The sequence below is a fragment of the Vombatus ursinus genome, unplaced genomic scaffold, assembly GCF_900497805.2.
Source record: "Vombatus ursinus unplaced genomic scaffold, bare-nosed wombat genome assembly UNPS02014770.1, whole genome shotgun sequence".
NCBI lineage: Eukaryota > Metazoa > Chordata > Mammalia > Diprotodontia > Vombatidae > Vombatus > Vombatus ursinus.
Window position 1 is genome coordinate 24,596,300 of NW_020954548.1, and position 15,299 is coordinate 24,611,598.

The 15,299-nt window shown below is 37.3% G+C and overlaps 1 protein-coding gene across 7 annotated transcripts in view; it reads right to left on the bottom strand.

The window, feature by feature from the left end:
* Window positions 1–15,299, bottom strand: part of LOC114043904 (interleukin-33-like) — a 51,468-nt gene that overhangs the window by 17,730 nt on the left and 18,439 nt on the right. For 3 of the 7 annotated variants that reach the window (XM_027863143.1, XM_027863142.1, XM_027863144.1), the window contains 2 exons: window positions 14,857–14,884; window positions 5,522–5,631 (listed from right to left, as the gene is read on the bottom strand). In XM_027863143.1, the coding sequence (XP_027718944.1) occupies window positions 5,522–5,591 (70 nt within the window). In that variant the 5' untranslated portion in view covers window positions 5,592–5,631; window positions 14,857–14,884. Of the gene's footprint in view, window positions 1–5,521; window positions 5,666–14,856; window positions 14,928–15,299 lie in introns of those variants that run through there. The other 4 variants (XM_027863145.1, XM_027863147.1, XM_027863146.1 and 1 more) reach the window with 3 other exon arrangements.

Consider the following 15,299-nt stretch of genomic DNA (forward strand, 5'->3'; position numbering starts at 1 on the left):
TCATGGTGAGAGACAGTATTTATTATTACTCAGTAGCAAACAACCCTTTTCCCATACCCATTCATTCTCCTGTAATCATTTTGCAAATTAGTGAGTGTATTTCCCTTGACCAAGAAAGTAGATGCCAAAAGGATAATCACTTTTTCCCACACTGAAGAGAACTCTGATGGCCAAATAAACTCTAACATTGGCATGGTGGCCCAGGGGGCAGAAGAACTGTGTTCATATTTTAGTTCTACTATACACTAGCTATGTGACCTTGGACAAGTTGTTTTACCTCTATACTTCTCAGTTTCCTCATCTGAAAAATGGTGACTAAAATACTTGTCCAATCTATTTCATGGGGTTATAAAGAAAGTGCTTTGTAAACCTTAAAGTGCTAGCAAAATGTGAACTATTGTTATCATCACTCTATTGGCCTGCATAACATTTTTACTTGTTCTATGATAGAAATGAACCCACTCCACTAAGGTTGAAATAGGCAAGTCTTAAAATCTTGATAGCTTGACCTGCATAAATACACAGGTTTCAATGTATTATGGATAGGATCATAGATTTACCATTGCAAAGGATCTGAGAAGCTAGCTAGTTCAATCTTCTCACTTTATAGACAAAGAAACTGAGCCCCTGAGCAGTTAGATGATTCAACTAAAGTCCCACATGTAATAAGTGACAGAGCCAGGATTTGAAGCCAGGTCTCTGACTCCAAGTCCAAAACTCTTTCCCTTGTCCCACAATGACTTCCTGCGACTCCCATATGCAAGGAATTTTCAGTCTGGAGGCAGCTGCTCTTTGTTCCTCAGATCAAAGGACTTTTCCTGGTCCTCCCTAACCTTAATGCCTTCCCTCTCAGATTATGTCCAATTTAGCCTGTATGTATCTTGTTTGCACATAGTTTGCATTTTTCTTCCCTGTTAGACTGTGGGTTCTTCAGGGGCAGGTCCTCCCCTACCTCCTTTTCTTTGTATCCCTAGTGTTCAGCAGAGTGACTATCTCAGAGAAGGCACTTAATAAAATTCTTATAGACTTGACTTGAACTACAGAATTACTGATATTGAGAGATACTCTCATGCAGTGATAGAGAAGTATCTTCTCTTATGTGAATGAGGAGTTCCATTACTTGTACCTGGGAATATCATTATTGGAGTTGCATTATTGGTGCTCTCACTCTGACCTCATCGGATGGAGTGAAAGGAGCAATGGATGACAAACTTGAGTTCTACCTCCAGCTTTGTGACTAACTAGCTATTTGATCACGGGCAAGTCAGACAATGTCTCTCAGCCTTAAGTTCATAGGGATCATAGCATTTAAAGCTGGAAAAGACCATAGAGGTCAACTGGTTCAATTCTCCATATTACATATTACTTGTCCACAGTCACACATAGGAATAAGAAACAGAATTAGAGTTCAACCTACATCTTCAAGCTTTGGCATCTTGTTATTTGACCTTCCACCATATACGTATTCTCTGCCCTCTTTCTCCTCCATCATTTTTACCTTTCGTTTTAGGAAAAGCAATCAAATCAATACTATCATTGCTTTTGGAAAGGTGGAAGAAGATGGCAATGTTAAAGGACTGCCTATGTAGTACAGAGGACTTCTGCAGAAGCCACTGATCCTCAATACTTAATAGTTCTACAATTCACTGCTTTGCTAAAGTGAATACTTCTTTGACACAGATTAGCTCTAATTCCTCAACCATCCTCTTCCCCATGTCTCAGCAGATGGTCTTTGTGAATTTCTCTGGCCCAAAAGTTTATCCTTTCATAGCCCACTCTTTGGTAATGATCCTCTCTGAACTTAGGCTGATCATACTATGACCAATGGACAGACAAACAAGGCATATGAATTTATTATCTTTTCCTTCTCCAAGCTTCCCTATTTCCATTTTTATCCTTCCATTGAAGGCACTATCATCCTTTCAGTCTCCCAGGCTCATAACCTTGACATTATTCTCTATTGCTAACTCTTCTTCACCCCATATGTTCAATCATTGTCATTCTTGACATTTCTACATCCTTTTTGCACTACACTATAGTGTTTTCTGACTAATTATGTCAACTACTCTCTTCAATGAAGTGTAATGTTTAAACTTTTGTTCAGGTGCTTCCAACAAGAATTCATTCATAGACTCACTTATATACTCTAACATTTTCTAGAAAGGTATGGGGGGAAACCCCAAATGTACTTATGCTTTAAATGGAATTTTAGATATTAACACTCAGGTCCTCTCTTCTCCTGGGCTGCATTTGGACTTACTGACATCAAGAAACCAAATAAAAGGGCTAATTAGATTGTAGTTTCCAGGTATACATGATAGATCCAAAATTAGCTAAGAAGTGACTGAAAGCATTAGAAACTTGTCATCTCACTTTATGATGAGACTTACTTGACCAAGTTTCCAAAAAGGTCATTCAATTGATTTCGTAAGCCAAATATGCATTCAATACAAGGATGCTTAAATGTACTCCTCTTGAGCAACACTTAAAAAACTGGTCCATTATGAGATGCTAGGGACTTTTTGTCACATTGAAATTTTCTTGTGATAACCTTAGTTTGTAATTGAATTTCTATGTTAATTTCTTAGAGGCACTAACTTCTCAAGAGTCTTATGCTGCAAGAATTGTTCTTTCTAGAAAAATTTCAGGCTATAGAGTTTTGCAATTCAATCTTATGTCAGGCTTTCAAAACTTGAAAGTATCAAGTGTTACGTAAGTATTCATTAGTATTATGAATATGGACAGAGCAAAGTGGAGTTACAATAACATTAATTCACAATTGCATAGTGAGATTCACAAAGTGCTTTCCCCATAGGCACTCCTTGAGGTCAATAGTGGCAGCACCTCCATTTTTCAGATGAGGACACCAAGGCTTTCATAGGTTGACTGACTTGCTCATACTCATACAGCTAATGGGTGTCAGAAGCAGGATTCAAACCCAGGTTTTCTGACTTCAAATCTCAGATGTTCTCAGCTACATCACAAGCAATAAGAACTCTACTCTGCATTTCAGCTCTTTGTCTTTGTTCCTTTCTCTCCAATCACCTGAAGTCTCCTGACAATGTTTCATCTATGGGGAATCTCTCCCTATTCTCCTTGCTCATCTAGATAACTCCCTCTAGCTCTTCTGCTCATCATCAACTCAATTGACTTATTAGGAAAAAAAAATACTGATTTTCAGTGGTCCTATAAGGTACCAGGACCAAAAAACCCAGTCCTATAAAGTGGTCACTATAGAGCAGAATTACAGGGTAGCTAGGTGGCACAGTGGATAGAGAGGTGGGCGTGGAGTCAGGAAGATTCATCTTGAGTGGCCTTAGACACTTACTAGTTATGTGACCATGGGCAAGTTACATAACCCTGTTTGCCTCAGTTTCCTCATTTCTAAAATGAGGCTGGAGAAGGAAATGGCAAACCATTCCAGTATTCTGCCAAGAAAACCCCAAATGGGATCATGAAGAGTCACACATGGTTGACACAACTAAATAACAAATTGGTCAGAGTTACAGATGCTACTTTTTTTCTTTTTTGTGTGTTTTTTTAATACTTCAACTGGTTCTAAACCCTTCAAGTTTGAGATCTATAGACTTCTTCATTATTTAGCCAACTCTCTGTTACCAAGAGACTGATGTATTTCTGTATTATCCAGGCCTTTTAACTGCTCAATGAGACATCTATCTACAACAAGGTTAGAAAGAAGTAGGAAGATTATTAAGTATAATTATTATCACCAGTAATAATTATTACTAATTATTATACTTCCATTTATATAACACATTAAGGTTTATAAGACATTGTAACCACATTATTACATTTGAATATCACAACAAACCTGTAGGGTAAATCCAGATGCTATTATTATGCCCAGTTTTATAAATGAGGAAAATTAAGAGAGAGTGAGTGACTTTCTAATGGTCACATAGCTAGAGGCAGTGCATTTTAGTGGAATGAGGTGTGATGGCCTAAGTTTGAATTTCAGGTCGGATACTCATTTTTGTGAACTTTGATTAAGTCATTTCCCCTCTCTGAGTCTCAGTTTCTTTATCTATAAAATGGGGGGGGGGGTTGGGCTTAATGATCCCTAATTTCCCTTCCCCATTTCTATATCTAAGATTCAAAATGTGAGGGGGCAGAATTCAAACCTGGGTCTTTCCTGACTCTAAGACCATCATTCATTCCATTAGGTAGCTGATTCGGTTTAGCTATTTATTAACATGTTATTTTCAAAATAATTATTAGCATATTATTTTCATAAAAGAACAATTTGGTTAGGGGACATTTCCAATGAATGTCTACTCAGGTTTAGAGATTATTAGTGGAATTGAATTACCCAATTCAAATTCAAATAGAAATTTGACAAATGTGTATTGATTTCTTACTATATATATGGGCAAGGAGAAGTGAGATACAAAGATAAATGCCTTGGTCCCTTTCTCTGAAGGAGTTCATAGTCTAGTAGAGGAAGTGACATTCAAATAAATATAAAATGAAGTAGAAGGAGTTAATGCAAAATAGATGTACTAGTAAAGTGCTATGAAAGGAAAGATCACTTTTAGTTTAAGGGATTATGGAAGACTTCATGGAAAAGGTGGCATCTATGAAATACTGAATGCTTCCAAAGAATCCAAATTTGACTTGACACAATCAACTCAAAGCCAACAGTTGTTACATCACACATAACCATGGGTTCCTTGTCCATTCTAGGTATTGTAGTCATGTCTCCTTTGAGTAACAGTGGCATTTATATTGAGACAAATGAAAAGTCTGAGAGATAGACTTTCTGGGTAGTAATCAATAATAATTTAATTATTAATTATTTTTATCAATTTTTATTATTTATTAATATTATTAAGTTGTTATAAAGATTATTTCTTAATAATTGATTATTTATCAATAATTTAATAATTAATTATTTTTATTTAATAGTTAATTAGTAATCACTTTATTAATTAGGCTAACAAATAATAAATTGAGGTCAGTGGGCTTTCTTATAACCAAAGACCCTGCATGGAGGTCACTGAATGAATGCTTAAATAACTTTGGAAAAGGGGGTATCCTTGATTGGTTAGCAATTAATGAAGAATGAATATTATAATAGAGGTGGGGTTGTTCTAATGAGGGACTGGGGTTGGGGGCGGGGGGGGGGGGGGGGGGGGGAGCTGTGACTTTGATCTTGTCAGCACTCCCAGATCATTCTGCCTCCAGCAATCTATAACAAAAGAATCTTCTCCAGCCAGTCCTACTTAAGTTGAACAGTGGTGGGGCTACGATAAGAATTCCACCTAGATAAGATGGTCTGGGTGGGGTGAGTTTTGGTGCAAGGTCAGAAATGTCCTTGAGAGACTGGGCTTTGAATGAGAAAGCAAAAAAAAAAAAAAAAAAAGGATCTTTGGGTCCCATATATAAACTTGGTTATTAATATAAAAAAACCAATCATTTTTCTTATTATGAACAAAAGATGATAAATATTCTGATAACAGGTAAGATAAAAATGTTGATTTGGAAAATGAACCATCCTTACCTGGTTTCTGGGAAGTTTTCTTCCTTTTTTGGCTTGATTTGTTTTTCTGCTTTCCATTTAGATGCTTCATCCTTAGTCTAAGATGTTCTGGTCTCTTTGAAGTTTAAAAGCTGTAAAATGATGTCAAATTTCTTGACTATAGTTCTTGGGGGGGAAAGGAAAATTAGAGTTCTTTCTTGGTAGTTGTTGATATTTAAGAAATTACTAACCATTTAACTTTATTGTTCTTGTTAGTCAGTAATTTCAGTCACATCTGACTCTTCATTACCACATTTGGGTTTCTTGACAAAGATACTAAAATGGTTTTGATGAAGAAAGGAAAAGGAAAAACCCTGGACTTTCCCACATGGCCAAATCTCTGGCCTTCCCCTGAGGCTATAATCCCATCAACTGGCCTTTCATTGTGGCTACACCCAATCTCCCCTCCATTGTCTTATCTCCCTATGGTCCCTGGCCATTTCCCACACTTAACCCTAGGTAGGCTCCATTGTCCAGGTCCTAGGAGTTCTGTTCACCCCAGCTTACTGGCCACTCCCATTCAGATACACTCCTAGATCCCTCCCACAGTCTTTCTGTATATAAGGTCCATCTTGTCTCTATTAAGATGCTGGGATTCTTATAATCTAGCCAATGCTGAGATTCTTAAAATTTAGCCACTGCTTGGATTCTTTACAATCTAGCCACTGCTTAGATTCTTATAATCTAGCCACTGCTCAGATTCCTAAAATCTAGCCACTGCTTAGATTCTTATAATCTAGTCAATAAACCAATAGCGTACTAATGTTCAGACTCCTTAAGAGTCTGTCCAATATAATGGATGTTCTAATAAACCTTGTCTTTGGCCAAAAGAAGGCTTGGGTTGAATTCTTTTGGGCAGGACACACATGTTGTGATTTTGGGGTCCCAGCACCCCTGAACCCCTAAACCACATCAGTTTGCCATTTCCTTCTCCAGCTCATTTTATATGTGAGGAAACTCAAGCAAATGGGTTAAGTAACTTGCCCAGGGTCACACAGCTAGTTAGTGTCTGAGGCCAGATTTGAACTCAGGAAGTTTTCCTGACTCCAGGCCCAGCACTCTATCCACTGTGCCATCTAGCTGCCCTAACCATTTAACTTAATCACTTATTAAAACAAATATTTTTGCATTGAGAACACTGCAAGCAGATGAGAGAGATATGAAACTTACATAAATCATGGTCCTACACGTCATGAAGCTTATAGTGTAATAAAGAGTTAAGATGCAAAAATAGATAATTTACATACAATATTACATGACTAGTGTATCATGGAGGGCAAACCAAGGTGCTACATGGAAAGGAGGGCAGAAATTATTTCAGCAGAGGTATCAAAGAAGATTTCCTTCATTGAGCTTAGGAATTTAACAGATGAAGAGGCAATAGGAGGCCATTCCAAGCACTGGGTTAGACAAGAGCAAAGACATTCCCAGGGATAGGAAGTTTCAGGAGTCAGAGAGAAGTCCAGTTGGATTAGAGCACAGAGTACACTTAAGGGAGCATAATATCATGAGGCAAAGCTAGAAAGGAAGGGTGATGCCAGATTGAGGAGAGTCTTGAAAAGCAGTAGAGGAGTTTGAAGTCTATTTGGTATGCAATAGGAAGCCACAGAAAGTTTCTGAATCAAATTATGTGTGAAAAAATGTATCTATTAATAAGATCCTAAGAATATTGAATCCCACTGTGAGAATCCTTCCTGGTTATTCCTTGGCAACATATTAATTTCCTTATCCCTTTTCTTGCCCCTTATTGATTTAGCACTTTCTCCTTACATTGATACTCCATCTTTCACATATTCTTAGAATACCAAATTGTATTTGCTTTCATTTCTTGTAGGTGAGACTTTTTCATAGTTTTCTACACACTTCTAGAATGCTTTTAGGACCATTACAGCTCCACTACTTACTAGTGTAATGACTTCAGTTGGGCACTCGCTTTTGTGAGGGTCAGTTTCCTTATCCAAAAGATGGCGATAATAATCCTTGCACGAACTTATATAACAGGTTGTGTTTTTTGTGTGTGGATCAAATGAGATAATGTTATAGAAATCACTTTGCAAACTATGAGCTATATAAATGTCAAGGATTATCATTATTATTCATTATATTAGCAAATTAAATTAGCAAATTAATTAAATTAACAAAACCATAAAGCACTTTGCAAACTTTGAAGCACTAAGTAAATGATTATTATTATTATTATTATTACTCTTGCTATTATAATCTTTGAAAGAAGTTTTGTGAGAGGAACAATTTAAAGGAAGCATTTGAGCATGGAATACAGCATTGAAAGATAGCATATCATATACGTTTGTAGAAATATTTTATTCCTAATAAGAAGAGTTTCACTACAATGATGGGTCAAATTCTAAAAACACATGCTCTGACAAATGTTTATTTTTCATATCTTTTCTCACAATGTTTATATCCAGGTAATCAGCCTACTCAACAATAGAAGGAAGGATATTGGGGTGAGGCCAACGTTTCCCCTCCCAGGACATAAACATTCCCCTAGGATTAATAATTTCCTGGCCTCCCATTCTTAATAGCTTATTAAAACACGTCCCACGTTCTTCCCCTCTCCTGATTTTCCTAATGAAGGACAGACAGATAAGGGAGGAAATGGAACTAAGGGGAAATTTAGCAGAATTAGACATTTTTTTTTAAAGAAAAAATATTTCTTCCTCACTTTTGCAATGAAAAACACAGTGACTCTGGAGTCAAAAGATCTATTTTGATTCTCAAATTTTACCTACTAGATGTGTGACCCTGGCTAAATCACTTAAATTCTATGTACCTTATACAGGTTATCCTCCTCTATAAGCCAAGTGCGAGGGACTATGTGATATGAGTAACATCACTTTCACATAGCCTACGCTAGAAAAGCCTAGAAACTGGCCTTATGGCTTAATTGGTCCAGGGGACTAAGGCTCTAACCACTGATGTAGCTTCCCAATCACCTAAGGCATAAAAAGCCCACAAAGAATTTAAGCTATTTGGACTTGACAAATTCTCTGCCACTACGTGAGTCAACACACCCTTGTGACCAAGCATACCATCATGACCAATGTCAGGATGAGGGGATCTGTATGAGATGAGAGAGAGACAGAGACAGAGAGAGGGAGAAAGAGAGAGAGAGACTCCTTATTAAGACCTTATCACTATCACATCTTTGTTGAATATCCTTTCCATGTTATTATTAACTTCTTTTTGTTAACCATTATATGGTCTAGAAATACATCATTTCATTCCAATCATGATCTTGAATTAGCAGACCAGACTGAGTTAAGCCCAGCCCTGAATAGGCTAGATGAACTCTAAGCACTCTTTCAGTTCTGAATTCAATAATACCACTATCTCTGGATTCCTGAGGAGCAAAAAAATCCTAGTTTATTTTAGTTAGATATTGGAATTGTATCCAGATTGTATCCAGAATGTATTCAGTGACTTGAACACAATATGTACTCAGGGTAGCATGGGATCATGGACAGAGCCTTGGATCTAGAGTTATAAACTGGTTCATGACCTAGCTTCAACACTTATTACTGTGTGACCCTAGACAAGTTATTTAACTTCTCCAAATCTCTGATTCTTCATCTTGGAAATGAGAGGTATAATGACTGTCATGCCAATGTCCAGAGGTTGCTACGAGAAAAGTACTTTTTTAACCTTTAAAGTGCTATTTGAAAAAAAAAATAAAGTGCTATTTGTACTAATAGGCTATCACAGCTGGAGTTGACCTTAGAGGTAATTTTGTGACCTGCCCAAAGTTATGCAACTCAGTGGCTTAGCTGGGACTCAGATCTTTAGATACCCCGCCCTGTGGTTTCTTTCTTCCTTCCTTCCTTCCTTCCTACCTTCCTTCTTTCTTTTCTCTCTCTCTCTTTCTTTCTTCCTTCCCTTCCTTCTTTCTTTGTTTCTTTCTTCCTTTCTTTCCAATAATTAATTTATTTTCATTTATTTTTAATATTCTTTTCTTTTGGGGCAGCGAGGTGGTGCAGTAGATAGAGCTCCAGCCTTGGAGTCAGGAGGACCTGAGTTCAAATACAGACTCAGATACTTCACACTTACTAGCTATGTGACCCTGAGCAACTCACTTAACCCTGATTGCCTCAACAAAAAGCAAAATTTAAAAAAAAGCAAAAAAATTATTTTCTTTTTAAATTTTGAGTTCCAAATTCTCTCCCTCCCATCCTTCCTCACCCACAGAGAAGGCAAGAAGGTAACTATACATGCGAAATTATGAAAAATATATTTTCATATTAGCCATATCGCAAAAAAAGAAAAAAAGAAATGAAGTGAGAAAAGTATACTTCAGTTTGCATACAGAGTTCATCAGTTCTATCTCTGGAGATGGATAGAATTTTTTTTTAATCAGGCATCCTTTGGAACTGCCTTGGATCATTGTATCGATCAGAATAGCCAAGAATTTCATAGTTGGTCATCATTATAACATTGCTATACACAATGATCTCCTGGTTCTTCTCATTTCACTTTGCATTAATTCATATAGGTCTTGCCATATTTTTTTTCTGAAACCATCTCCCTTGTAATTTCTTATGGGACAATAGTATTCCATCACAATCATATGCCAAAACTTGTTCAGCCATTCCCCAATTGATAAGCATCCCTTCAATTTCCAGTTCTTTGCCACAGAAAAAGAGCTGCTATAAATATTTTTGTACAAATAGATCCTTTTCCTTTTATATCTTTGGGGTACAGACCTAGTAATGGTATTGCTGGGTCAAAGGGTATCCATCCACTGTTTTATAGCCCTTCAGGCATAGTTCCAATTTGTTCTCCAGAATGGCTGGACCAGTTCACAATTCGACCAACAGTTCATTAGGGGACCTATTTTCCCTCATCCCCTTCAGCATTTGTCATTTCCAATAGGTGTGAGGTGGTTTTAATTTGTTGTTTTAATTTGCATTTCTCTAACCAATAATGATTTAGAGCATTTTTTCACATGACCAGAGACAGCATTGATTTCTTTTTCTGAAAACTGCCTGTTCATATCCTTTGAACATTTATCAATTAGGGAATGGCCCTTATTTTAATGAATTTGACTAAGTTCCCTATATATTTGAGAAATAAGGCTTTTATCAGAGAAACTTACTGTAAAAAAATTTTTTTTATATTGCTCTGTTGTCTATGGCACCTTTTATCAAAGTATAATTTCCCTGATTATCTCTTTTAATTAGGTATATTTTTACTTTTGCTTTGTCTGAGATCATGATTGCTACCTCTGCCTTTTGTTTTTTTACTTCAGCTGAAGCATAATAGATTCTGCTCCAATCCTTTGTATGTATCTTTCTGTTTAAAGTGCATCTCTTGGAAGCAACATATTGTTGGATTCTGGTTTCTAACCCATTCTGTTATCCACTTGTAAACGCAAGTGTATGGGTAAACTCATCTCTTTCACATTCACAGTTATGATTACTAACTGTGTATTTCCCTCCATCCTATTTTCTTCTGTTTATTCTTCTCTCTCTCTTTTTCTCCTGTCCTTCCTTGAAACTCTGTTTTGCTTCTGACCACTGCTTCCTTTAATCTGCTCTCCCTTTTATCAACCCGTTTCCTATACCTTTTCCTATTCCCCTCCTATTTCCCTACTGAGTAAGATAGATTTCTATACCCAACTGAGTATGTATGTATGTATATATATATATTCTCTCTTTAAACCAATTCCGCTGATAGTGAGGTTTAAGCATTGCCCACCATCCCCTCCCTCATTTATAACTAATATTTAGAGGGTCCACTCAACACACTTCGGGCCTTCTTCTTGATAAATGAATAAAAAGCATTTAACTACTTTCTATGTGGTAGGCATGATACTCAGTGCTGACGATGTAAGTAGAAAGGTGAGACATTTCCCATCCTCAAGGAGGTTACAGTTATAGTGTAGCTAGATGTTTCAGTGGATAGCATTGGATCTGGAAGGAAGACCAAATTCACATTCAGTCTTAGACACTTACTGGCTGTGTGAGATTGGGCAAGTCACTTAACATCTGTTTGCCTCACTGTCCTCATGTATAAAATGAGATTAATAATAACATCTACCTCCCAAGGTTGTTGTGGGGATAAAAGGAAATAATATTTGTAAAACCCTTTGCAAACATGAAAGTGCTACATGAATACTGGCTGTCACCATCATCATTATTATTACTAGTATTCTAATGGGGAGACAATACATGTAGGGAAGCCATGGACAGAGAAGGGAGTGTCTGGGAGGTCACAGGGATAGTAAGGCTTCATCTCTTGACATTGTGTGAACATAAATGGAGCATAACGGTTATCCATAGTTATATATTATTCTCACTCCATGATTGGCCCAACTTCTTTTCTGGTCATTCATTCCCCGATGATATATTTTTCATTGCTTTGTGTAATAAACCACTTGTAATATGCCACCACCAATTAATGCCCATAATTTAATAATAATAATGATAATGATGATAGTGAACATTTATATAATGCTTACTATGCACCAGGAGCTGTACTAATCGCTTTACAATTATTATCTCATTTGATCCTTACAACAATATGCCTATCCATTGCCCTCTGGGTGACTGAATGTATAGAACTGTGATATTTCATGATTCACAGACATGTGGTATTACCAGAAGAAAACAAATGTGGAACTGGGATGATTTCATCAGTTTGGAGAACTTCTCATGTGGGAACTCCCTCCACTGAGGCAATTACAACCCAACTCTGAACTTAGTAGAAAAGTCCTAGAAAGTTGTCTGTAGCTTATGAAGGTAAAATGACTGGTCCACGGTTGTAAAACCAGGAAGTGTCAGAGGTGAATATTAACCCAGACCTCCCCAGAACTCTACCCACTATTTAACACTATCTCTGATGATGAACAATCTATCCACTAGGCAACAGTGTCTCTAATGATGAACAGCGGTGTTAAAAACATGAGATTTTTGGTTCCAGGGAGAAGCCTGGGGTCATTAAAAATGCTGCACATTTCCCCATATGTAATCCAGCCTCCTCCCTTTCTCCTCTTACCTAACTCAACCAATGCTTATCCAAGGTACTGGAAACATTATATGTGTGATACATGAGTGTGGTACAGAGAAAAAGGCACTGGATTTGGAATCAATGGATACAGGTTCAAATCCTAGCTCTGTCACTTGGTACCTATGTGGCTTTGGGCAGTCATTTAACCCCTGTGAGCTTCAATTTCCATATCTGTAAATTTAGAATTAGATAACCTATAGAGTTTCTTTTAGCTTTAAGTCTATGATCCTGTAACATGTTTATTGATATTTTTAAAATTAAAATGCATTTAAGATTATTTTGGTAACAATAATAAATTAATTCACTTCGTAGAGTTAGCATAGTTAAGATGAAGATAGACTTATTTAAAAAAAAATAGTCTTCTCTCTCTGTATTTTCATCAAGAATGCCCTCCACAATCCTGGGCAAGTCATTCAATCTTTGTATGCCTCAGGTAACTCCCTAAGAACTATTAAGTGGAATCAGTCTGGTACAATGGAAGGAGCCCTACGTTCAAATATTGCCTCTGATATTTACTACGTGAACTTAGACAAGTCCCTTACCCTACCTCGACCTCAATTTCCTCATCTATAAAGTGAAAGGGTCAGGGTAGATGGCTTTTGAGGTCCTTTCCAGCTCTAAATCTAGGAGTCTATAATAGACTATTGAAATCTGCTTTGGTGAAAGAAGGTTCAACTCTAGGAGTTTCCCTGCTTAAGGAAATCACAGGTCCTTTGGGTCCTGGCATATTTGCCCTACTTAGGCTTGTGCAAGTCATCCAGATGGGAAAGAAAAGGGTAGCCTATGTTTGTTGTAATATGGCTAGTTAGAGGCAGCCTGCCATAGTTGCTGGATTCAGGAAAACTCAGATTCATTTCCTGCCTAAGGAACTCATTTACTCTGTGACCCTGGCAAGTCATTTAATCTTTATGGACTTCAGGCAACTCCTTAGAATTTATCTACTAAGTCAGAGCTGAGCATACCTGGGGAGCAGCCCACACCAGCAGTTCCGTCCATTGCTGAAATCTCATATCCTTTACATATTTGTGAATAATTATTTATGATACTATAAGATAAACATTTATTAAGTACTTACTATGTGCCAGGCACTGTGCTAAGTGCTAGGCAGACAAATAAGAAAAAGAAAGACAATCCCTGCCCTCAAGGAGTTTATAATCTAAGGAGGGAAGATAACATACAAAAGGTGGGGGGAGAGAGATACCAGAGGATACCTCACATGGTGGCAATTGTTAGCTTTGTTTTGTTGTAATAACTCACATTTATATAGAATGCTCAAGTTTGCAGAGACTCTTCATCACAACTCTGTGAAATAGGCAGTTGTAAGACTGAATCATGGGAGTCATCTTTTCTAAGCCCTTCATTTTATACATGAGGATTCTAAGAACTGAAGAAGGAAAGAGACTTGCCCAAAGACAAAGAATAAGTATCAGAGCCAGAACTAGAACCCAAGTGCTTGGACTTCAAATCCAGGTCTCTTCCTACTGTACAATGTTGCCATTTTAATGCCCATTTTGCAGATGAGGAAAGTGAGAGTTACAGGGATTATGTAACTTGTCGTCAATTAGTTGACATTGCTGCTAATCATCAGATTTTCCTTATTGTTGAGAGTTTTTCAGTCCTGTCCAACTTTTCATGATCCCATTTGGGATTTTCTTGGCAAAGATACTGGAGTAGTTTGCCATTTCCTTCCCCAGCTCATTTTATAGATTAAAGAATTGAGACAAAGAAAGTTACGTGACTTGCCCAGCTAGTAAGTGTCTGAGGCCAGATTTGAACTCTTCAAGGCGAGTCTTCCTGACTCCAGGCCCAGCGTTTTATCCACTGTATCACTTAGTTCAGAATCAAACCCAGATCCCTTTGACTCAAGTCTTATACACTTTCTGTTATATCATATTTTCCCTCTATAATAACTTTCCAATTGCATAGGGCTTTAATGTACAAAATTCTTTCTTCTCAGTAGCCATGAACAATATGTAAAGCAAATATTTTCATTCCTGTTTTTTTTTTTTAATAAATAAGTTAAATGAGCTTTTCCAGAGGGAGAGAGTAACCTGTTCACGGTCATACTAATAAGTGCCAGAGAGAAAATTAAAACGCAGGAACCCTCCAAGTCATGTGCTTTTTCCAAACCCAGCATAATTTCATAGCTATAGATTTCACTTTGACCCCAGCCAGCTGTCCCCAAAATGCATTCATTCCCTGGTTTAAATGCAGGAACTCTAAAAGGCTGTAGATGGGTTGATGTAAAACCATCATACTACTAAGAAAATTAATCAAATTAAATGCCTTACCTGTAGTGGATTGAGAGGCAGGCTCTTCCTGTGAGAAGAAGACAAACTCACTTAGTACTGGCTATTTAGGGATGCCAAACAAATGCCTGGTCTTATGAAACAGAAAACTGGCTGATTCATGGGAAAGGAAATGAAGGGTGTGACTTGTCTTTGCCAGCTAAGTGGAATTCAATTCTACAATATTTTATAGGGAAACCAAAGGGAGGAATTTGCCTGGCTCCTCAATTCCTTGGATGGAATGGTTTATTTCTCTTTAAATACAGATAATTGGATTAAGCTTAAATTTAGACGGTAAGTCTAAATTGACTGACTTACATGTGTGAGAAATAGGTGTGACAAAGGTTTAACTCACTACACCTGCTCTGAAAGTACTTTTCTCTTTGTAGCCACCTCATATGGGACCCTTTGCTGTTGTTGTGTGTCCTTGGTTGTTGAAGAGGACA